Genomic DNA, 24,151 nt, shown 5'->3' with positions numbered 1-24,151 from the left:
AAAACAAAAAAAAAAAAACAATTCGATATGTTCTTTTGGATGCCCTGGTTATCTCAAGTATTGCTCTTATATTTAAACTTTCAGCCGTACTTGCACTGATCAGCCACAACAGTAAAGCCACTGACCGCTGAAGTGAATAACATTGATTATCTCATTATAGTGGAACCTGACAAGAGGTGGGATATATTAGGCAGCAAGTTAACAGTCCGTTCTTGAAGGTGATAATGTTGGAAGCAGGAAAAATGGACAAGTATAAGGGCCAAAATCGTGATGGCTAGATGACTGGTCAAAGCATCCCCAAAAACAGCAGGTCTTGTGAGGTGTTCATTGTATGCAGTAATAAGTACCTACCAAAAGTAGTCCAAAGAAGATCAATTGTCCAATACCCAAAACGCTGACAATGGGAGTTGAGCATCAGAACTGGACCATGGAGCAATGGATGAAGGTAGCATGGTCTGAAGAATCACTTTTTCTTTTAGATCATGTGGATGGCTGGGTGTGTGTGTGTATTGTTTACCTGGGGAAGAGTTGACAGCAGGAAGCACTATGGGAGGAAGACAAACCAGTGAAGGCAGTGTGATGTTCTAGGAAAAGTCCTGCTGGGAAATGTAGGGTCCTGGTATTAATGTGGATGGAACTTTGAAATGTACCACCTACCTAAAGACTGTTGCAGACCATGTACATCCCTTCATGGCAGTGGTATTACCTGATGGCAGCAGGATAATGCACCCTGCTACACTGCAAAAATAGTTCAGGAATGGTTTGCGGAATATGACAGAGCATTCGGGGTGTTTACTTTGCCTTCACATTCCCCAGATCTCAACTCAGTCTGTGGGATGTGCTGGAAAAACAAGTCTGATCCATCGGGGATCCATGAGGACTGAGTGTTGAGTTTGATGGATTTTCGGCATTATTTTTGTTGGAGTTTGCTTATTTTTGTTTTGTTGCCATTGTTTTGTTATTGTGTTTTATTCTTTATAAAAAAAATTCTCTCATTCTCTTGGATAGGGGTTGAATTTTGTTTTGCTTTGCTATATACAGTCATATGAAAAAGTTTGGGAACCCCTCTCAGCCTGCATAATAATTTACTCTACTTTCAACAAAAAAGATAACAGTGGTATGTATTTCATTTCTTAGGAACATCTGAGTACTGGGGTATTTTCCGAACAAAGATTTTTAGTGAAGCAGTATTTAGTTGTATGAAATCAAATCAAATGTAAAAAACTGGCTGTGCAAAAATTTGGGTATCCTTGTAATTTTGCTGATTTGAATGAAAGTAACTGCTCAATACTGATTACTTGCAACAATAAATTGGTTGGATTAGCTCGTTAAGCCTTGAACTTCATAGACAGGTAGGTGTGTTCAATTTTGAGAAAAGGTATTTAAGGTGGTTAATTGGAAGTTGTGCTTCCCTTTGACTCTCCTCTGAAGAGTGACAGCATGGGATCCTCAAAGCAACTCTCAAAAGATTTGAAAACAAAGATTGTTCAGTATCATGGTTTAGGGGAACGCTACAAAAAGCTATCTCAGAGGTTTAAACTGTCAGTTTCAACTGTAAGGAATGTAATCTGGAAATGGAAGGCCACAGGCACAGTTGCTGTTAAACCCAGGTCTGGCAGCCCAAGAAAAATACAGGAGCGGCATATGTGCAGGATTGTGAGAATGGTTACAGACAACCCACAGATCACCTCCAAAGACCTGCAAGAACATCTTTCTGCAGATGGTGTATTTGTACATCATTCTACAATTCAGCTCAATTTGCACAAAGAACATCTGTATGGCAGGGTGATGAGAAAGAAGCCCTTTCTGCACTCACACCACAATCAGAGTCGCTTGTTGTATGCAAATGCTCATTTAGACAAGCCAGATTCATTTTGGAACAAAGTGCTTTGGACTGATGAGGCAAAAATTGAGTTACTTGGTCATAAAAAAAAAAGTGCTTTGCATGGCGGATGAAGAACATCGCATTCCAAGAAAAGCACCTGCTACCTACTGTCAAATTTGGTGGAGGATCCATCATGCTGTGGGGCTGTGTGGCTTGTTCAGGGACTGGGGCCCTTGCTAAAGTCAAAGGACGGATGAATTCAACCCAATATCAACAAATTCTTCAGGATAATGTTCAAGCATCATTCACAAAGTTGAAGTTATGCAGGGGTTGGATATTCCAACAAGACAATGACCCAAAGCACATTTCGAAATCTACAAAGGCATTCATGCAGAGGGAGAAGTACAATGTTCTGGAATGGCCGTCGCAGTCCCCTGACTTGAATATCATCGAAAATCTATGGGATGATTTGAAGCAGGCTGTCCATGCTCGGCAGCCATCAAATTTAAATAAACTGGAGAGATTTTGTATGGAAGAAAGGTCAAAAATACCTCCATCCAGAATCCAGACACTCATCAAAGGCAATAGGAGGCATCTTGAGGCTGTTATATTTGAAAAAGGAGGCTCAACTAAGTATTGATGTAATATTAATATCTCCGTTGGGGTGCACAAATTTATGCACCTGTCTAATTTTGTTATGATGCATATTGCATATTTTCTGTTAATCCAGTAAACTTAATGTCACTGCTGAAATACTACTGTTTCCATAAGGCATGTCATATATTAAAAGGAAGTTGCTACTTTGAAAGCTCAGCCAATGATAAACAAAAATACAAAGAATTAAGAGCTTTTTCATATGACTGTGTGTGTGTGTATGTATATATATATATATATATATATAATATAATATAATATAATTTTGATTCAAATAATGGCAAAATCTCTATTTGGACCCAGAATTCTGAAAGCAGCAATGTTAACAACTCTGCCGCCATATTTAAAAAAATTGTCAGGCTTGACCAAATTTTTAATTGCTTTTTTAAATTTGTTATTTTAAAACATTTTCTCATCAGTATTTCAGATGCTATCGAATATTATAATTTATCAAAGATGCATAATTACTTAATGTATTGTCAGAGTTTCATTTTAAAAGTGTTTTTAACTCTCTTCTACTGAGACCTCATAAATTCTTCTAGTTAAATTCTGCAGTCCAGTATGTATTACATTTATTAAAATTCTTATAACGGTGGATGTTTTTTTTTTATCTTCACTTGTTTGTTTTTCAGATGAAATGCATACCTGGATTTGCCGCTTGGCATTCAAAACTGGGATTTCAAATGTGGCCTCACTGACATTTAACCCAACTACTAAACAGGCAAAGCCAATCTATTATGAAGTAAAAGCTTGTGCCTTAATAATCGTAATGTTAAAACTGCTTTTCCAGCTGGATGATGTGAAAGAATGGTATGTCAGTAAAACAGCATCATTGTTGCCAGTAAAGCAAATTCGTACCTGTTCATTTAAATGCATGGAGAAAATAAATAAATAAGCCTTGCTGCAGTCATTGTTTCTATAGAAAACATTTACAGTAGTCTTAATAACCTCAAAAGCTGGTTTAACAGCTGGTTTAGTTTAAATATTATATTCATTTGTATAGATATTATTAAAAAAACTTTCTAAAGTAAATAAGTTATGTTAGCATGATACTGTAGAGTTACTAAGAAAATGTTTCTATTCAAGCATGCTTTAAATGTTTCAGCTACAACAGTTGAGGCCTGTCAAAGGAATATTATTTGCATTTCGTTTGGTCACCCAAGTCATTTTCATGCATTTTGCCTGTTAATTGGCACACGGCTAAGCCTGTGGCTACAGGGAATAAAGACAGTGTTAGTAATTTATGACTACTGTTTTATTCATGTTATTATATAAGAATTGACAATATAGTCATTCATTTAAAAGGTTCTAATTTTTATATTCTACATATTTGGTTATAGTTCTTTTAGATTTATTTTGACAATATGTCAAAGTAACTTTTTCCTTTTGCATTTTGATCTTCTTTGTAGGTGTTTATCTGAGGAGGCAGAGACGTGTAATATGAAAACAAAAGGTAGATTACATTATATTTTCTTGACAAGTAATACTTGTTAATCTATTTTACACTAGAAAAGTTTATCTACCTCCTCATTTGATAAACTATCATCAAGCATCTGGGTGTATAATACTCATTCTTTAATTTTTGGAACAAAAACATTTTTCCTGTTAATACCTGTGTGCTGCTACTAAGAATAATTGCTTAAAATTTATTTACGTTAAATTTAATTGAATAAACTTAGTAAACAGCTTCAGCCTTAATTGAACTGTAATATAAACCACCAAATGACATGCTTTGGTTAAGATGTTACTTTAGACTTTTTCTCGTATGACAGCTTTCAAATTGGGCATTAATTCTGATTGTTTTATGAACCTTTTAAAATTATCTGTATTCCTTCGATAGCCTGAAATATGTGATATTCACCTAAGTCTTAATGATTGCAGTCTTTTATTATACCAACATGAATTGATATGAAATGGTATGTTTAGTAATTAGTGTCACCCAACTTTACCAGCAATGATGTTAACCAAATGCTCCTGTAACTGTTGATTAATAACACACATTGGTTTGGAAGCATTTTAATGCATTCATGTTATAGAAATATTTTCACTCGATACACTCTATATATTTCTTTTGGCTGGCTGGTATATATTGCTTGCTTCCAAACACGACAACAGTTTAGTTAGTCTGAGGTCAGGATTTTGGTTCTCCTTTTCCAAAATGAGAAATTACTTCTGCTTTACACACTTCACTAGTTTTACTTGTGTCCTTTAAGGATTAATATTATGCTGTATAACTTGCATTATGGTAACCTTGGTCCTCAAAAATGTTTATCATTACATTCTACAGTAGAATTAGCTGATATAATAATTCTTTTAGTAGTTTCCAATGTTCAGATACTGATGCTGTAAAGCAGCTCCCTATTGTGATACAATGACAATGTTTTTTTTTTATTGGAATGCAACATTTATTTTCAATCAATTTTTATCATTATTTATTTATGCAGAAATACCCATTTTGATCTCTTCTTTCCATAGGACATTTTTCTATAGAACTTTAGATGAATTTTGAAATGTGGAAAATTCTAACTAGGAAGTAGAAAGTAATGTTCTTTTTGGAGAACAGATAACCACCTTGTTTTCTCATCAGTTTCAGTCAGCATTTTTAAGGTGGACTCATGAATGTTGTCATTGTCAAATCTGAAAGAGATAAACGCATCTTTAGCTATGTCCATCGGATTCTTTAAGACATCGTGGAATATTTTATATCTTACATTTGGAATAATTTTTGTTGGCTTCTCAGTCTTTGTGTGTTGCTGATTTTTTTTTTGGTTTGATTCAGTTATTTTACCTTATGAACTTCATGTAAACTGTTTTACATGTGTATATTACAAAAAAATAATTATGTATTTAATGATTGCTATTATGAATTAGTCATTATGGCTAAAAAATACACTACTACCGTGTTATAGTTTGGGATGAATTGCTTTTGGAATGTGCAGTCCATTCCAGTGTTTTGTAAATCCTTTTTTTAAGACTTTGCTGAATTCCATTTAATTCACCATCCCTTATTAAAGCAGCTGCTTGGTTTCACTAGATTTGCCAGATTGAATTCCGTATTTGCTCATGAGCTTTTTTGTTTTGCTTATTTCATCCACCCATTCAAGAACTGTTAATAGCTGTTGCCTATTAAGGAAAAAGCTTTTATTGTGAAACTATTGTTGCCTGTGGTCAACAGGACACAGGTGCTTTACTCCATTATACACTGCTTTAAAGTATAATATAAAAGTAATCAGATCTTGGGTCAGACTGAAAAAGCAAAGGAAAAAAGGGTAAATCTGTTAATGAGAGTTACATTGGATTAAGTAGGTTTGAAAATGCAAGGAAGTTAACAAGTAGTGACATTATTTACTAAAGAAATAGGTGCATGTTTGTTCTATTATGTAATTATCTTTCTACTAGTTCTTCAGAAAATAATATAAGATCTAAAGTTATGTCTTTGCTGATTATGTCATACTTAATATGCAAAGAAACCACATATTGTACTCCTCATAAACAAGTTCAGTTATAGAATAGAATGAAAATATGAACAATTTGCTATCAGTACAAAACAGCTCATAAGATTAGAGTATGCAAAAGAAAAAAAGCTTTATTTAATATCTTTTAATATTATGTCAAATAATACTTTTTATTTTCCATTATAGTTGTATGAAACACTTTATCTGATTAATGTTTACTTATTATAGAAAAAGACAATTTTGGAAATAAAGCTTTCAAAAATAAACCTAGTTACACACATGCATGCAAAGCAGCACAAAATAGTTAAGTGAAATTCCATTTGAAAAGGAATGCATGCAGTGAAGGCTTCATTGAATATCCACTCAGAATGATTCAATACTAGGACTTGGGAGCAGTCTCCACAAGAGAATGCAGTACTTTAAATGTAACATACATGAGAATGGGTATTAAATACATTTTTTTAAAATATTATTTTCTCAAGTAGGCTCAAAATGAATTGTGTATAGATGTAAAGAGACATTTTTTCCTTTCTTTCTAAATCATATTTGCATTGTACACACACTATATCTGTATAGAGGGCATTTAATTACTGCATATGTATGAAGCAGTGGAGACAGCAGACTAGGAGAATATGAGAACACTTTCATAAATGTTGTCATTAAAGAAAAAGTCTGGACCATAATTGTGGCCAAATTTTTTTTTTTTTTTTTTTTTATTCTCTAGGTGTACAGTGTTTCAGTTTCCAAAAGTGGTATGAAACAATGTCACAGGCCTTGGAGGAGGCAAAACAAAAAGAAAAAGAAAAAATAGCCAGGTATGTACAGGTTTACTTTTGTTTTCTTATAGCCAAGAAAACCTTTTAGCTAAAGCATCTTGTTTTTGCCATTCTCCCCATGGTATTGTTACGCAGAGAACCTAGTATGGTCTACTCACTTTTATGCTAGATCATGAAGCTCGCATTCTACTCACCTGTTGCTAATGACTGTGATTTTTGAAAGACTAAGTGCCTAGTTTAGACACCTTACATTTAAATACAGAAGGTTTCTTTTTTAATTAAAATATATATTTTATATATAGTACCTGCCAAGTAATGCAAAGATTACATGACACGTGTTTCGCCCTAATTGGGGCTCATCTTGTGTATGCACTTTTGCTTCGCCTTGTGGGGACTGAACCTCAGACGTCAGCGCCTGAGACAAAGCCACAGATGTTGCACCATGGCAGCTGGTTCTCTTACTTGACAGTGTGTAGAGTGGAGAATTACATGCGTTGGTCTGATCCCAATCTGATTATTTAGGTGTGTAACCTATCTATTTTTTCTATAAAAAAGGTGTGCTGTGCGTTGCATGATATAACTTCCAATGGCAGCATTGCCAAGAAACCAACCCTCACACACAGCTTGACCCTGAAGTCTGCTTCCCACACTACTATTTGATTAAAGAATGGAATCATGGGTTCAGCTTCAGTGTCAACTACATTAGTCAGACACATTTAAGCATTACATATTAGCTGAATGGTGTAAGGCATCTTACCAGGGAAGAGGAACAAAGCTGCTCTGATTGTTTGTTGTGCAGAAAACACACTTGTTTATTTCAAAGTAACAGTAATGCAACCAGTAACAATTTACAACTCTTCCATTGTTATGGCTATGGCAGACACCTTCACTTTGGTCCTTACTTTTTCATGATGTGACTTGCAGATTCAGCTTCCTGCTTCAAAGTCACGGCATCTGGTGAAAGCCTCATATGTCACTTTCCTACAGGCTCTGTTGAGCTCTTGTATGGCAGAGAAAGTCATTGTCCCACACACTGCCAAGCTCATGGCACTACAACAATACAAATGAAAAAGCATACCATTTCTGCTTGGCTCTCTGTTTTCATCCCCAATCTTCACCCCTCAGCATCTCTAGTGGGGAGATGTAGTTTCTTTCAGCTGTACTCTGAGTAAACTGTTTGCATGCATCTTGTCAGGAATCAGGTCAGGCTTCCTGCTTGTGTATTGTTACAGTATTATCAGCTCTATAAATAAATAAATAAATACATACATACATGCATACATAAATAGATAGATAAATACATATATATATATATATATATATATATATATATATATATACACACACACACTATATGGTCGGAACACATGCTAGAGTCACTAAAAAGAAAGAAAATTTTAAGAGAAAGAAAACTTCTGACTTGGCAGTCATAGTAAGGCATTATGCTAGCATATTGCTGTTGGTATAAAGGAACCCCAGTAGCATTTCCTGACACACCTCATCTGAATAATTTGTTGGCTGAATGTACTCAGTGTTAATTTGTCAGAGAAAGAATTTGCAGCATTGTTCATAATGGCAGTCACTTTTGTTTTAATTCTCTCCTTTGCTTCTACCTCCAGAGGGTCCAGAGTACACCCTATAACTGAACATGCCCTTTTAATTAACAGTCCAGCACACTACAGCACAGAAAATTGATTGAAATCACAGAGTTGTAGAAGATATGAAAGATGTCACTACTCACTTTAATGGAACGTGGTCTATTAGGAAAAAGAGGGTGTGCTGCCCTTTCTTATACAGTATATAGTTCCTCTGTGTTATGAGACCAGTTCAACCTATCATTGATATGGATCCGCAAGTACTTGTAGGAGTGTGCTGCCTCAACATCTATATAGAGGCTCTTTGGTGCAGCAAAAGTCAGTAACCAGTTTGTTTGGTTTTGCTGATGTTAAGATGCAGACAATCTTCTTTGCACCAAGAAATGAAGTTCTCCACCTGATTCCTACACTCTGTGTCATCCCCTTTATCAATTCACCCCATAAGTGCAGAATCATCTGAGAATTTCTGCAAGTGAGATAACCTTGCGTTACATTTATAGTCTAAAGTGTACAGAGTGAAAAGAAAAGGAGACGGGACAGTTTCTTGTGGTGCTCCAGTGTTGCTCACATCCATATCAGAAGCACGATCTTTGAGTCTCTCAAACTGCGGACTGCCTGACAGTTAGTTCATTATCCAGGACACCATACCTGCACCCACCTGCATATGTTTGAGCTTACTCTTTAACAGGGATGGCCGAATGGTATTGAAGAAATCAAAAAGCATAATTTACATATAAAGTGCTTCCTGTTTACAGCAGCAAATTCATTTTGTAACTGTACCCTAATCAGTAACTGTTGCAAATTGCCTTTTGATCTCAGCCTGTGAACCCTGACTGTAAGGAAATTGAATGTGTCTGGGTTGCATCTTATTTCTACCATCCCATACAGATGGCATGAAGCAGCTCAGGGATGACTGCGAGATTCCTGACAGGTCACCTAGTTCAAGCTGAAAAGCTCCATTTGCCAAATATCAAGTCAAGTCAAGTTGGGGAGCATGCACTGGAACAGTGCGTTGCTGCACCCACTACATGACGAAACAACTCGGGATCCCGGTTGGCAGCCCCCCAGGCAGACACGCAATCCAGTCCCACCCTCCGGAAATGACCCTCTGTCTGTCACAGCCAGGTGTTACATGGGTGACCCCTTGGCCTGGTCCAGCCACTCGGGTCCCCAACAATGAGGATCTTACGAGCTGGATCACCCTCAGGGAAACATGCCACATGGACATAGTGCCATAACTGACGCTCCCTCACAATGCAGGTAATGTGCCTCATTCGGGACTCCATGAGCAACTGCTCATTCGACACAAAGTCAAACCAACGGTACCCAAGGATTTTCCAGAGAGACACAGTACCAAAGGAGTCCAGTCTTCGTCTCGGGTCACTGGATAGCGGCCATGTCTCGCAACCATATAGCAAGACAGGAAGCACCAGGACTCTAAAGACTTAGACCTTCGTCCTTTTGCATAGATATCGGGAGCGCCACACACCCCTTTCCAGCGACCTCATGCGCATGGAACGTCTTGTTTCTCCGGCAAGATGATCATCTTCCTCTGCTGTTGGAGGAGCTGCATAAACTCCACATTTCAGTGGCGGCACTCTCCAAAGTGCGCAGCCCGAGGATTGGCCAGATCTCTGTGGGTGGATACACCTTTTATTGCTCTGGTCGCTCTGATGGCTGTAATACTCGGTGAGTAGTTGTTGCTGTAGCAGACTGGCTTCTTCCGATGGTATCTCCAAATACCCTATGGTTGTTAGAACCACAAATGGAACAGAATTGAAAGATTTCTGCTTCCTGGTCTCTGCAGGCTACATCTCAGCACACAGCTCCAAAAGGACAACTCTAGAAAACATAAATCAGCTTATAAGCCAGGCATCATCCTCATCATCAGCTAGAAAAATCATCATGATCCCTGAAAATTCACTCATTGCATTGCCTGCTGTTGGCTAAACCCTACAAATAAGCTAACGTTGCCATTGCCAGTTATATCATCAATGCACAGAACAACTTGTGTAATCTTTCTTTTAGGTGTTAGTAGGTGTCACCTCATAGCCTTGTTCCTAACATCACTAACCAACCTACAAACACCACAAGAGAGGAGATATTATAAAAGGCACTCCTGCACATTAAATGGTACATAGCAGTGTTTTTAGATTTGTGCTTGGCACACTGCTGTACAGCCCCTCAAAGGCATTGCCCTGTCTTGTACAGTACTGCACAACGTAGCTCAAAAACACGGATTACCTCTGCAACCTGAGATGAAAGTATGGATGACCCAGGCCATGTCTGTCAGGAAATCAACACAATGGCAATTCAAAGAGCGCTTCAAATGTAAAGAGACTTGTATATATTGCAACATGAAATTTACTTGGCAAAATGTTTTTCTTTTTTAAAGTAGTTCAATAACAGTTTCTAAATATCTCACAGTTTTGCAAATACAGCCTCCATTAGTTAGTGCTGTGTTTCCTTTTATGTCTGCTGCATGTTGGCACATTTCAAATGCTCTCTCCACTCTACTACTCCCACTGTTGTTTTTTTCTTTTGTTTGTGACTCCTGCAGGGAGACCAGGAAAAATACATTTTTGGAGTTCTTTACTTCTATCAATAATATCTCAAGTTCACATTCACTCAAGTTTCATTTTCTCTTTTCTCCTGTGGTTTGTAGTAAACAGGTCACTGAGGGACCTTGGCCAAATTTATATGGATGAATATTTTAAAAAGACATTTTTAAGCCATATATGGTTATTGGTGGGTGCTAACAGGGCATAACTAAAAGCCCTTCACGAGTACATAGTTTTAAGTTGATTTGAGATTTATATTTATCATACCATTTTATAAATTTGATTTTTTTTTTATTTTGTTCTTATTCTGTTTTTACCTTTTGAGAGTAAACAAAAATTTAGCTTAGAAATTAAGCAAGATTTTATATTTGAGGTCCTTGTTCTTATGCTACCTTCGATACTAATCCATCTCTGCACTAGTGACATCATTTTATTTTATGTCAAGGGGAGCAATGATAGAAGACATGTTAATGTATGAATTTAAGCAAAGCTTTTCAAAATCACAGGGGACATTTTTTACATAGTGCAATCCCTTCTTAAAAGTCTTTACCTTGTCTTTCTCTGTCTATCTCTTATTCTCACAGTCTTGTCTAAATCATTAAAGGTACATTTGAGTGCAGTCTACCAGGACTAGGGCACATTCTATTTTGAAGTACAGTGATCCCCAGCTATATCGTGGTTCAGCCCACGCTACATTGCAGATTTATTATTATTATTACTAGGGGGCTCCAACCCCTGCTAACTTAGCTCACCTACCCCCGTGTTTGGTTTACCGGAATAACAATTTAAAGAGATTGTTGTTTTCATGAGAATTGTTACATATGCATTATTTTCATCTTTACTTTAAATCTTTTGTAAATACAATATTTGTCCTTTATTTCCTGCCCAGGGCGTGGTTAAATCTCCAACTCTTGGGACTTATAACGCTGCTCGCATTGTGAAGGGGGGGATCTGAATGCTGCTGTCTTGCTGCTGCTGTGCATCAATCATTTAAAAGCCTGTACCACAGCTGCCCCTTTGCCACTTCGCGTCGCTTCCGTTAGCGTTATAAAGGGGGGGGGGGAATGGGGGGGGTGAGGGTTGAACACACGCTAAGGAGAAGTGGACAGATCAGCTGCTGGCTTTGTGCTGCTTCTGACAAGGTACATGTTCTGCTTGTCACTCTGCACGTTGATTATTTACAAGCCTGTACAGCAGCTGTCCTTTTTGCCACTTCGCGTCTCTGCCGGTAGCGTTCTGAAGGGGGAGGGCTGAACACACGCTAAGGAGATGTGCTCGGATCATCTGCTGGCGAGCTGCGTGTTCTGCTTATAGTTGTTTTAAGAGCTGGGAGCACCTGAAGTGTGTCTGCCAAAAGCATTCCAACAACTGCTAAGTAAATGTCCGTGAACTTGTTTTAAATTGTTTGTAAGTAGGGCGTGACGTGCAAAAGTCACTGTCTCACAGGTTTTGCTTCCTAAGGTTGCAAAACTTAGTCTCGCGTGTTGTCAAAGTGTCTCTCCAAGATGATCTGGTCTTGTTCGCTTTGCTCAACCCTGCTGGAGGCGCATTATGCTCCTGCCACTTCGCATCTCTCCCGCTCGCGTTGTGAAGTGGGGGAGCTGAACGCAGGCTAAGGAGAAGCGGACGGATCAGGTACTGGTTTTGTGCTGCTTCTGCCAAGATGCGTGTTCTATTTGTCGTTCTGCACATCGATCATTTAAAAGCCTGTAGAGCAGCTGTCCTTTTGTCTCACTGCCTTGTCTTGCGTGACATTAAAATGACTCTTGCGAGACGTCAAATTGTCTTCCGAGAAGATCACGCCTTGTCTCCCTGCCAAGATGTTTTTTTTTTTTTTTTTTTATAATAGAGAGATGTTACTCATATCCTTGGCCCAACATCCACATATCATACATGTTTACAAAGTGTGTTTTAATAAGTTTTCATTTGTTTAAAGAGTGTGGGAGGGGTATTTTAAAGCTTAAACTATAAAATAAAATGTTTATTTATATGGTCTTTCTTTATCACGGATTTTCACCTATCGCTGATCGGTCTGGATCTGTACCTCTTTTATGCAGGGAAGCCTTTCATTACAACATTTGCATGCTGCCTCTCTGTATTTATTGCTGAAGTATTCTTTATTAAATCCTCCTTATTCACACCCATCCTATACCAGAGATTCATCAGAACACTGCTGCAATGCATTTCTTCCATACTACAGCCACCTTCTGTAAAGCACTCACATGGTATCTTTTTCTCTCTCTCAGTATCTTTAGTGCAGATCCACATTTAAATTTACATTTAAAAATGGTCCCCAAAATAATGGACCATCTTTCATTTTGTAGTGCCCTTTTTGTTTAGTTTAGCCCCTTTCATTAAAGCACTTGTGTAATCTCTCTATCAGTCTCTCCACTGAACATCATGAAACATTTGGCTTTAAATGCCATCTTTCTGAATATAAGATTTGGAGTGGGAAGATTCCTGTTTAAGAGAGTATTGTTTAAACAGGGTAGCCTTCTCTGCTTAACACCCTCAAGGGTCTCTCTTTATAAATTGACCAAATACCCTAATTTAAACATTATGGAATCACAGATTGATTTTGTTTTTGATGTGTCTCTTTTACATAACGGTCATAATCATTTAGGGAACTCATATATTAATTTTGTTGTTTGCAATATAGTTCTGTTTCATTTTATAAATGTTATTTTTCATGTTATTATTTATTTCATCGTTCACTTATTTTGTGGTCATTTTAACATTGATTTTTGAAAGGCTGCGGCCATGTTCTGTGTGGTTTCTGTGTCTTTTGCTAGTCACATGATTTGTGTCATCACACATCAAACATGCCTGTTTAAGATGGTGGCATGCAAAACTCCTTCCAAGCTTTTTAAATAAAAAAAAAAATTCTGTTATGTATGTTGGTACTTATAATAGTTAGGAAAGAGGTTTTTAATGACTATTGAGACCAATTGCTCTCCCATTTGACCAGCAACGTTTTTGCCCACCTGTAGGTCTCTCATTGTCTAGTCCTAATGATTTCCATTTTAATCTGGGCATTTTTCCAATCTACTGTGAAGAACTGCACCCGCATAACTCTCTTCTAGTTTACATTTAAATAAAATTACATAAGAGGCCCAGTATACCGTATATGTCTCACAGAATTGTTGCATGCTTTTTTCCTTGTAAGTGGAGTGTTGTCATATGCAAATTGTTGTTCTTCAGTTTGGCTATCATTCTTTAACTACAGTATGTTGGCAAGTCAGCTGTTGTACAGCTCTGTCTAGTTTTTGTTTTATCTGTGTGTAACTAAGCAGTGATAAACAGTAATTACCATGGTGCTTGGTCTCATCACGGCCATTTCTCAGTCTGCTTAGGAGATTCAATGACCTTTCTCTCAGGGCTTACTTTGTTTCTCCACAATATGCCTACTCCCCTGCCATGCTTACACACTGAGATCTTTTTAGATGCTTACTATTTCTATTTTAGCTCTAATTCAATCATTTCTACAGATTCTACTCTGAACAAACTCCAAGCAGAAATAAACTAATAATCAGAAATTGAAATGAAAAAAAGAAAATTTGTTGCACTGGTCTATGAGAGATGTATGTCAGAATTTCCTGACATATGAAATAATCTAAGCGATGATGTTCTTTTTATTGTCTAAAATTTAACAAAACTGGTCACTGAAACCATATCTGTAGTTACCCTTATTTTATTTCTTCAGTGTTTTATGTCATCATGAAATTAACAAAAATGAGCCAAACACATCATGTATAAAATTTAAATAATCCTAAAATTTGTAACAGTGGTTTTGGCAATAGTCTAAAACCAAAGGAGAAGCATATCTTTATATGCCAAGGAAATGTGAAATGAAGCTGTCACATATAATAATAGTTACAGTTCAAAGTTCAGTAGAGTGCTAAAGTCTGTTTTAAATTTGTAACACATAAATAAGCAATTGAACCTGCATTTAGACGACAGCTTAATCTAGCAGCATTTAATTTAAATGCAGCATTTATTGTTAATATAATAGGGTATTACATGAGTGACCAACACTGTCCTGGGTGGGGCCTATTATCTTCCTCTGTAAAAAATAAGGAATCTGTACAAGATGTGCCGAAGACAAGTTCAGCAGGGTAAATTTGTATTCTGGGCAAACACACACACACCAACACATATTTAGCTTCATATATTAGATTGTTATTTTTATAGTAAGTGATAAACATGTTTTTACTTAGTCTTAAACATAAGTTCAATGATTATTAGAATGCTACCAGAATAACACTTTGTTAAATATATTTTCAAAGTCCTCAATGTGTTTATAACATTATTATATTTATACATTGTCACTGGGCCATATAACACAAGGTGTATTCCTCACATGATGTTCCTACAAATTTTCCAGTAATTTGAAACCCTTTAACTACACTACACTTTATGTAGTCATAAATAGCCAGTTACTACCTCCAAACATCCACTTCTTTATTTCTATCACATTTAAAAATAGACAACTAATACATGAATAAGTTGATAAATAACTTGGGCAGAGTAAAACATCTTTTGGCAGTTACATTTAAATTAACAAATGTTGTAGTGTAGAAAAAAGTTTAGTGTCATTCTTTTCAAAGGTATTAAAATGATGCTTAAAAACTGATATATGCTTAAATGTGTTAAAGTACCAATTTAAGGCCAGTTTGTTTGATACATGTTGAAATGAATAGCATTACTTTTACTAGAAGATGTCCACACATTCCATCATATTTTAAAAAGACAGGTTTTATATGATTTAAGTGAATTTCAGGCTACATCATGACAGCACCCCATAGTATTGGTTCTTTGACATTTAGAATACCATGTAAGTCTAGAATGGCTGCTCATCAACCTTAAATAAATCTTTCCTTTTATCTAGCTTTCCTGGGACTGGGTTTTGGGAAGGTGGAGTGTGTCCTGATAGCACTTAGTGAAAAGTGGGAATGAAAGGCATGCATACTCATGGGATTCAACTTAATACTTTGTGGCTCACAACTTAATTTTAGTGCTGTGGTTGGGATTGGCTTTGTCTAGGAATAGATTTAAAAATTTAGCTCTAAAGTACAAACTTACTGTTGATGTAGCCTTGTATATTTTGGAACACGCTTGTGCATAAATCTGTACTGTCATACTGGGACAACTTAGGACCACCAGATAATTCAACTTCATGCATGTAGGCTGTGAGAGAAAGGATGTTTAGATTGTGCAATTGTGACAGTGGATCAATAAAACTATATTACAGTATACTTTAAATGGCTCTTAAAAAAACAATTCAAAAAGTACGGTGGTTTACAAATTACTGCTTTTAGGTATTTAGGCAAAATATCTTAATACTCTGGCAAATTGATTTTTTTTTAAGAAAACTATAGAGTCAGATGTCAATAAAACATCAGAAGTGTGCACCTGCCTAGAAAGACTGTTAACTGCCAAGTGACAGCAGTTATATACCTTTTATGAAAATATAACTATTAAGTGCTTTTGTTTAATATGCTGCCTTTTTTTAAATGGGTAAACCTGAGACTGAGTAAATCAATCCATTTTTCAACTTGTTGCATGCAGGTTTTATGAAGAAGCATTAAAACGCATTTTAGAAGACTGCTTATAAAACATACAATAGAAAAGCCCCGCCTGTGCTTAATAAAGTGGTGTAGCTGTTACATGTCAGTGTAGTGCACTGATGCTTTTTGATTTGACAAAATCATATTGCTATTGACTATTTAATATATTTATTTTTCAAACATAATCTGCCCCATTTGAGTCAATAGAGTATACTATACTAAACGCACTAAATCATTAGTTCTTAAAACCACTCTCCACTTAAAGGCTATGTCAACTTTGACGAATTACCTGATTCAGGTGTAATTCCTTAAATTTCAGGAAAAGTATATGCTCTTCCCAGGGAAGATAAACTTCAGGGGGCGATATTCCTTGCGTTTTTGTGGGCATTACACAGTATGCTACAGCCCGGCGTTGATTCCATTCCAAAACTGCAGGCTAATGTAATTAAATTAGAATTGAATTGAGTCCACATACCCCAGCCAAATAGAAAAGAGAGTGGTTAGTAATGGTTAATGATCTAAGTAGAGTAAAAAAGTTACTTGTTTTAGTACAATATGAACAGCTATAAAAGCACCAACAACAAAAATGTTCAGCTCTTGCTGTACATTACCAGATAGATTATTTCAGAGTTGGGTTGCTCTGTAGCTTAAGGCTGTGGAATGATAAAAAATGCCTGCATTGTTATATCCATGTACTTTTTTAAATCAGTATACATTTGAGAAATTCTTACAGAAGTAGGAATTGCCAATGACCCTGCAAAATATCATCACCCCAGTATGTGTTAACATTCTTTAATAAGTGTGTTTTTTTTCCTCTCAATATCAAGTATTCTGATATAGCTCTGAAGTGGTTGCAAATTTATTATCCCATTTTTGTTTACCTGAATTTAAAACTAAAATTGGAGGGAATATGTCAGTCTATTTGTAGCCCATCCGAGTCCTCCTTGCTCACACAGAAGTATGGAGGCAATAAACAAATTTGACTGTTTCTCAGAACTTTTACAGCTGTTAATGTGTTCAGTAAGTTATGAAAAATTTGTTGTGTTCCTGGCCCCTCTGCAATGTATTTGCCTCCAGTATGTCTTGTTCTTGAATTGTTAAAATTACAGAAATGCTATAGAATTTAAAGACACAAAAACCTTGATTACATTTTCAAAAACCTGTTCAGCACTCCTGCATATTAATGTTGAGTGTGCAAGCCAAGTTTATAATGGGAGGCCTCACCTGCCACAGATTTGACCCTTTGTCTTTTTTCTCAGAACTTGAAGTATTGTAATTTTCTTCAAAATCAATTGTATTATTCAGTAGGAATAAGTTTACTCCAAGTTGCTGCAAAATGTAAAATAACATAACATTTATTATTTATAAAGCTTTCAAATTGTTTGGCAGAATGATTTATTTTTAGGTACTGTTTTCAATATTTTTAATTTAACAAATTGTTATGTAGGGGGCTTAAATTACATTGTTATGATGATACTTGTACTATACTATGTTTTGGATGTTTTTAAGAAAATAAAGTAAATTGCTAGTAAGAAATTGGTGAAGGGTTACATAAATGCTTATTTGCATAAGGAACAAATACTATAGGGTAAGGTTAATCCCATACTGCAAAATAAAAGGACAAAAAAAACGGTTTCAGATGCTTACTCTTCATGTGTCCACAATAAACTTGAATATGATCAGGTGTAGATGAAGGCTGACAGCCGAAATGGTGAGCATCCAACCATCATTTTATTTATTTGGTGTGAAATTGTCCATTTTATTACCAAAACTGTAATTATTTGAATTTTTGTTACTTCTGTTTGCTTGTACATATTCAAATAGAAGAACAGAAAGTCTTTCAATTATTGTTTTGTGTTTTGACTTTTTATTTTGATACTATCAGTATTATTATTAATTGCTACTCTGTATTGTTAATTTGTGATGTTTTCACGCCATCATGTTGTGCTTTGGTTACCTTTGGTGTGAACATATTGTTTATAGCAGTGGCACTTGTCCTTAGTCATATGACACAGAATCATGTGACATCATTAAGTTGCCACTATAAAACATGACAGTGCCCATGTGATAGTGTCTGATCTTCAGCTCACGTTTCAAAGGACAGACCTACCGTCATGGAGGCTAAAAGGCCATTTGAAACCAAAGATTTTTAGTATAAAGTTCTGCTAACTACTTTTTTATAAACTTGGAAATTTATTTGACAGTTTGGTTTGGTGCTTGGTCTGTTTTTGAAAACTTATAATGACCCCTGCCTAACTGACCACTGTTTTGCATTATTGTGTTTGGTGACTTTATATCCCTGCCAGGTTGTCTTTCTCCTTTTGGAAAAATCATTACATAGACTAACTGAATGTTGACAAAAATTGCAGCAGTCCTGAGTTTTGAAATACTTGGAATTTTTTTTTAATATAAAAAATAAATGCAATAAATAAGCAGATATTTTCTGGTATATATATGTGACAATTATCTTGAGAACAATAGACAGAAAAGTAGAAACTAGCTCGATATGATGCCAGTATATTGCAATGCACATGTTTTATCAGTTCTGAATTACTGTTACCCCAAAAAAAAAACAAAAACACAATTGAGTCCTGTCAGAGTCTGAGTTCATTATGCCATTTCTGAATTGGTAAAACAGGTGGTGTAGTTCAAAACATTTATGTTTGTATATATAAATCATTTTGGCAGTTGGCAGTGGATAGTCTGATCCCTTTAACAACATTCAGTAAATTAACTGCAGGTGTCACAGTTTTTAAAACGGGGAAAAGGTGAAGGAATTACAACAAATTTGTAATGTGACCCAGAGTTTGGGTAGATGAAAAATTATAAATTATAATTACAAATTATAAATAAGAAACAATTATATGGAGTAAAAAGTAATGGATAAATGACAAATGTTTAATGAAAGCAATCAAAGGTGTGCTCATACACACAACCTTGTGTTAACTGTATACTTTTGTCTGTTGCACAGATTAAAGATGGCAAGCATGTGCATGTTAAATTACAATCAGCATTTCTAAATTGGTTTGTGCATGAGTGTATCCTGAAGTAGCCTGACATCCTGTTCCAGGTTTGGCTCATGTGATAAACACCCTATTGTGCTGAATCATTTATAACAAAATTATTTTGTCATCAGTTGGCCTTTTAAATGTATAGTCTTACATATTATTTAGATGGTAAAATGTGAATGTTTTTTTTTTCCCACTGCAGGAAATCTTGGAAACTGGAAAAACCTTTTTACTATATACCGAAACAGAAATATTTAATCCTCAAAAAAAGACGTAAGTAATAAATACACCTTTGTTAATATTTAGTTACAGTTTGTGCAAAATAAATTACATCCTCCAAAGGTTTGCCATATAACATGTATTTAAAACCCTAGTACATAGGTTTTAAATACATATGTCTTCCATAAGATTAGATTACTTACTTAGACTTAGTTCCTTCTGCACCAGGCATCACATTGGGCACCAAGTGATTGTTGTTGAGCCTGGTCAGCAGCTGCAATGGCTTTTGTTTCATCCCATGCCAAGTTAACAAAACCAGGCTGTTGACTAGAGCTCGTTGAGATTCACTTGATGTTTTTGTTGCAAGGAGTGTTTTATAGGGTGGATTTGATAACTCCACACCCTACCCTCCTCCTTTATCCAGGCTTTGGAGAGTTTCCTCCTCCAGAGGCAGAGTTCAGATTAGATTAGAGGAACTTTATAATTTTATATATATATATATATATATGTATGTATGTATGTATGTATGTATGTATGTATGTGTGTGTGTGTGTGTGTGTGTGTGTGTGTGTGTGTGTGTGTGTGTGTGTGTGTATATATAATATATATAGTAAAAGGCACTATATTCATGCCCGACCGGACACGGAGGCACGTGTAAAATCAACAAATAAACTTTTATTCTTCTTCACCTGTGGGGCACGTCTTCCCTGTGTTCCACAGGCAGTACACAGTTCTGTCACACAAGCACAACAAAGTCACACCAACTCTTTTCACCACCAATCCTCCCGACAAGTGTTGTCCTCCTCCTGACTCAGGCTCCCGGAGTGGTGGCTGCTGGCTCCAGGTGCTTCATTGCCGAGTTCTGGCTGCACTTCCAGGTGTGGCGAAAACACTGCCCATAAAGGCTCAGGAGTCCCACCTGCAGCACTCCCTGGCAGCGCCTGCGGGACCCAAAAGGGCTGCACCAAACTCCAATTCTCATGGAGCCCTGCGGGAAACCGTGGCACCACTCTAACCCAGGGGGGTTGCCATCTAGTGTCCAGGGGGAGGTATGAAAAGTCCGTGGTTGCTCCCCTTGAACATATACTGAAGGGGTGTCCCAGCCAGGCAGGGGCCCTGGCTGTCCGCCACAATATAAAAATATACACCACCCACACTCCAACTACTATGTCTAGTTTGGATAATATGAGAGAGCTTCTGTTGTCAATAGTAGGCTTGTTGGTGGCAGTAAGATGAGGTCAGACCTGCTTAAATTGTACCACAGTTATATATTTAATGGCATTAAAATTTGAATAGAGCAGGTCTAGTTTGTAGTCTCCAGGGTCATGTAAATTTTCTCCCTGGCCTGTAATGTGGGAGAATTAAGTCTGCAAATTAAGTCTCGATATGTGCTTAGTTTTAACTGTACCGTGCTCCCTTTTTCACCATTGCTCATTAACATAAATCTCCCGTTGCCCTCCTTCTTTTCCACTGACTCTGATGTAACCCATGCAACATTAAAATAGCATCTGAAATAAGGAGTTTAGGCCCAAAATGACATATTATCTGAACTTGCCGTAACACGCTCTGAAATGTAACAGTTAATACAACTTATATAAAGGAAATCAAACATTTCTCATTATATGTAGTCAGACCAGGTCTGAATCCTTTCCATCTTACTTTTGACCTTGCTCCATATCTTCACCCTTTCTGTCTTCAGATGAGTAGCTCCTCTCATGGGGTGTGACAGAGCTGTTTAGGAGGTAATGATCGCAGTGCATGTAACATCTCTCCAGTTCACAGTTCGCTTGAAAGGCAGTTGAGATGGGTAGAGGCTTGAGTCTGAGTTGACAGCAGCCTGTCTTCAATTTAATTTAAAAATTCATTCAAAAATGTATAACAAGCCAGAAGCCAAATCTTCACATCAATAATTAATAACATAAATTACAATAATTGTTTTTTTTGTTTTTAAAAAAAAAAAAAAAGGGCCACCCTATGGCATGGTGCCTAAAAGTGAGCACTGGCTGGTTAAACAATGAAATGCAAAATTTGATTTTGGTGCACATTACTTACTGATAAAGATGAATATTGTTGTATGAGGTAAAAGTCAATCACATTATGCAAGAACTTGTGATAGAACTCTCTGTGAGGGGAAAATAAATAATAAATAATGCACTACTATAGAAATTTATATTAGTTTGTTCTGTGAATGGCATTAGATAAATTAATTGTACTATATGGCACTTTTGTAATCTCTATATACAAAGCACTGTATTAAAATAAAAAAAATTACCTATATATGTTTTCCTTAGGTTCTTTGTCAGAGATGCTGCAAAATATAAACACAGATAATTTTATACTTCAGTTTGGCAGATCTGTCTTTGAAAATCACCATAGTAAAATGCAAAATATGGACCACAATTTTAATCTTTTTATGTTAAGTTGCTGTGTGAAAGCTTTATAGATTTTTTTTTATGTATCACTTTCTCATAGATCGTTCTATGAAAGGCACTATGATGAGCAAAATGAAGTGTAAATCTAGAACAGGACCTAATTGGATCTCATTTGTATATCAGCAATACTGTAGATCACTGCATTCCCTTTCCTATAAAAATAGTTTATAGAAGAAGTTTTGTATACTACCGTGGATTTAGGTTAGAACCAGTTTTCTAAAAAAGAAAAAAAAGTATTACTTTATACTGTATCTTGAAAAATATTGCATTTACATTTTGTATGATTAAAATAATATTTTCTCAATAATCTGTAATTGTTGTATAAACAGAGTCTTTGTATGGGTCAGCTTCAAAATGTTTTTAGTTATTTCCTACAGTAGTGTTTACATGAGTTTTACCTTTGCTCTGGATATGTGTGCAGTGAAATCACACCCCATGCCATATAACAAGTATGTGTGCCCTGATACCACTGTGGTACTCCACTGTGAGGTCACTGACTGTAGCCTCTGTCATCCGCCACTTTCATGAATATCCAAGCTGCTGCTGAAGTGATAACCCTTTAACACTGTCTGTGAAAGTCTGAACACTCCTTATAAATGTGATTCTTCAGTGACCATTACAAGTTCAAATCTTTACTATTGCCCATTCACCTATTAAATATGCACTGACATAATCTTTTGGTTATTCCTTACCTGTTTAAAATAGCATCCTTTGCACATTTGGTTCTCTGTTTGAGTAATCACTTGCATGGGAAAAGCAATTTATGCTGACAAAAATGGCAGTTTATTGAATTTGTCTATTGTAAGACACTTTGAATTAATGTCATATTACCAGAATAAAGGTACTGAACCTTGAATATATAACACAGAGAAGAAAATATATATACTGTATTTAAGAATGTATTTAATAATTATTTTAAACTACAGTCCTTGGACAATCTTGTATTGGGCTCCAGATTTAATTGTGTAATCACACATTTATTTTAGGATCCATCAGGTGTATTACTTTATAAACTGTGCCTCTGTTATTAGCACGCCTAGTGTATTAGTAGGGTCTATTTGGCTTTGTACCAGTACATGCTGTTGCACCTCTTGCACTCTTTAGTCTCTGCTGCTGACGGGCCTTTCCCATGCTGTTTTCACAGAGACACTCTGTAATATTTTGAGAGAGGTTATGTTCTTCAGCTGAAGTTTAGTTTCAGTTGAGAAGGAAAGAACATGTAGCTGTCATAGTGGTTCATGTTTTTTTGTTTTTTTTTCTCTCGATACAAATAGTATATCATCTAGTTAGCTGTCAGGTTGAACACCTACAGGTCCACTGTGTAAGGATGATTGAATCATTTTAAAATAATTATTGTTTAATGTTTTTCACACTGTAAAAAATAGATTTATTTCTAAACTTAATTTGTTTACTACATAATTGGAGTATGTACATGTGGCTTTTACTTATTTCCCCAATGATTGTACTTTCTATCCCGCTTTAATTTTAACCTTGTTTGCTCAGGTGCAGTTCTAATGTTATTATTTTATTTGTAAATGCAGCTGCTCAGCATTACATACCTGAGGATAAATAGTTTTTTCCTTTCTTTTCAGTATAAATATATTGTATATATACACAACTTGAGAAAACAAAAAGACACATGGGATGTCTTGTTTTGAGTAAAATAATCTGAAACTTATATGTTCCATTTTTGCTTTGACTTTTAAAAGTCTCCAAAGGTAAAATATGTACTGTATGTTATATATAGGCAAATAAACCCTGGAGAGATTAAACTGTAACATTATTGTCCAAGGATAGGCAAGGACATCATTGAGAGTGTTGGGCATTAATTATTTTGTGCTCTTAGGCCTAAAAACATGTATCACATGACAAGGAGTTCATGCCTAAATGTACAATAGTATAGTCATATGCAGTTCTGTGAGGTTTTTGTTTGTTTTTCTGTTTTGTACAGCTCATGGTTGAGCCTCATGTTATCACTTGGTGAATAATGCATCTTCATGCATTATCGGAGCTACACAGTATTTCGTTTTGTTTTATGTATGCAAATCTAGTGTCACTT

General features: G+C 36.1%; 1 protein-coding gene across 1 annotated transcript in view; it reads left to right on the top strand.

Annotated features, from left to right (window-relative positions):
• Positions 1-24,151, top strand: part of taf1b (TATA box binding protein (Tbp)-associated factor, RNA polymerase I, B) — a 181,575-nt gene that overhangs the window by 121,017 nt on the left and 36,407 nt on the right. Inside the window, exons 10-13 of the mRNA XM_028796877.2 lie at positions 3,112-3,289; positions 3,889-3,932; positions 6,659-6,749; positions 19,644-19,714. Coding sequence (XP_028652710.2) covers positions 3,112-3,289; positions 3,889-3,932; positions 6,659-6,749; positions 19,644-19,714 — 384 coding nt within the window. The remainder of the gene's footprint in view (positions 1-3,111; positions 3,290-3,888; positions 3,933-6,658; positions 6,750-19,643; positions 19,715-24,151) is intronic.

The sequence above is a fragment of the Erpetoichthys calabaricus genome, chromosome 3 (genome assembly GCF_900747795.2).
Source record: "Erpetoichthys calabaricus chromosome 3, fErpCal1.3, whole genome shotgun sequence".
Lineage (NCBI taxonomy): Eukaryota > Metazoa > Chordata > Cladistia > Polypteriformes > Polypteridae > Erpetoichthys > Erpetoichthys calabaricus.
The sequence above is the reverse complement of the archived record's forward strand: the minus strand, read 5'-3'. Positions and strand labels throughout refer to the sequence as shown.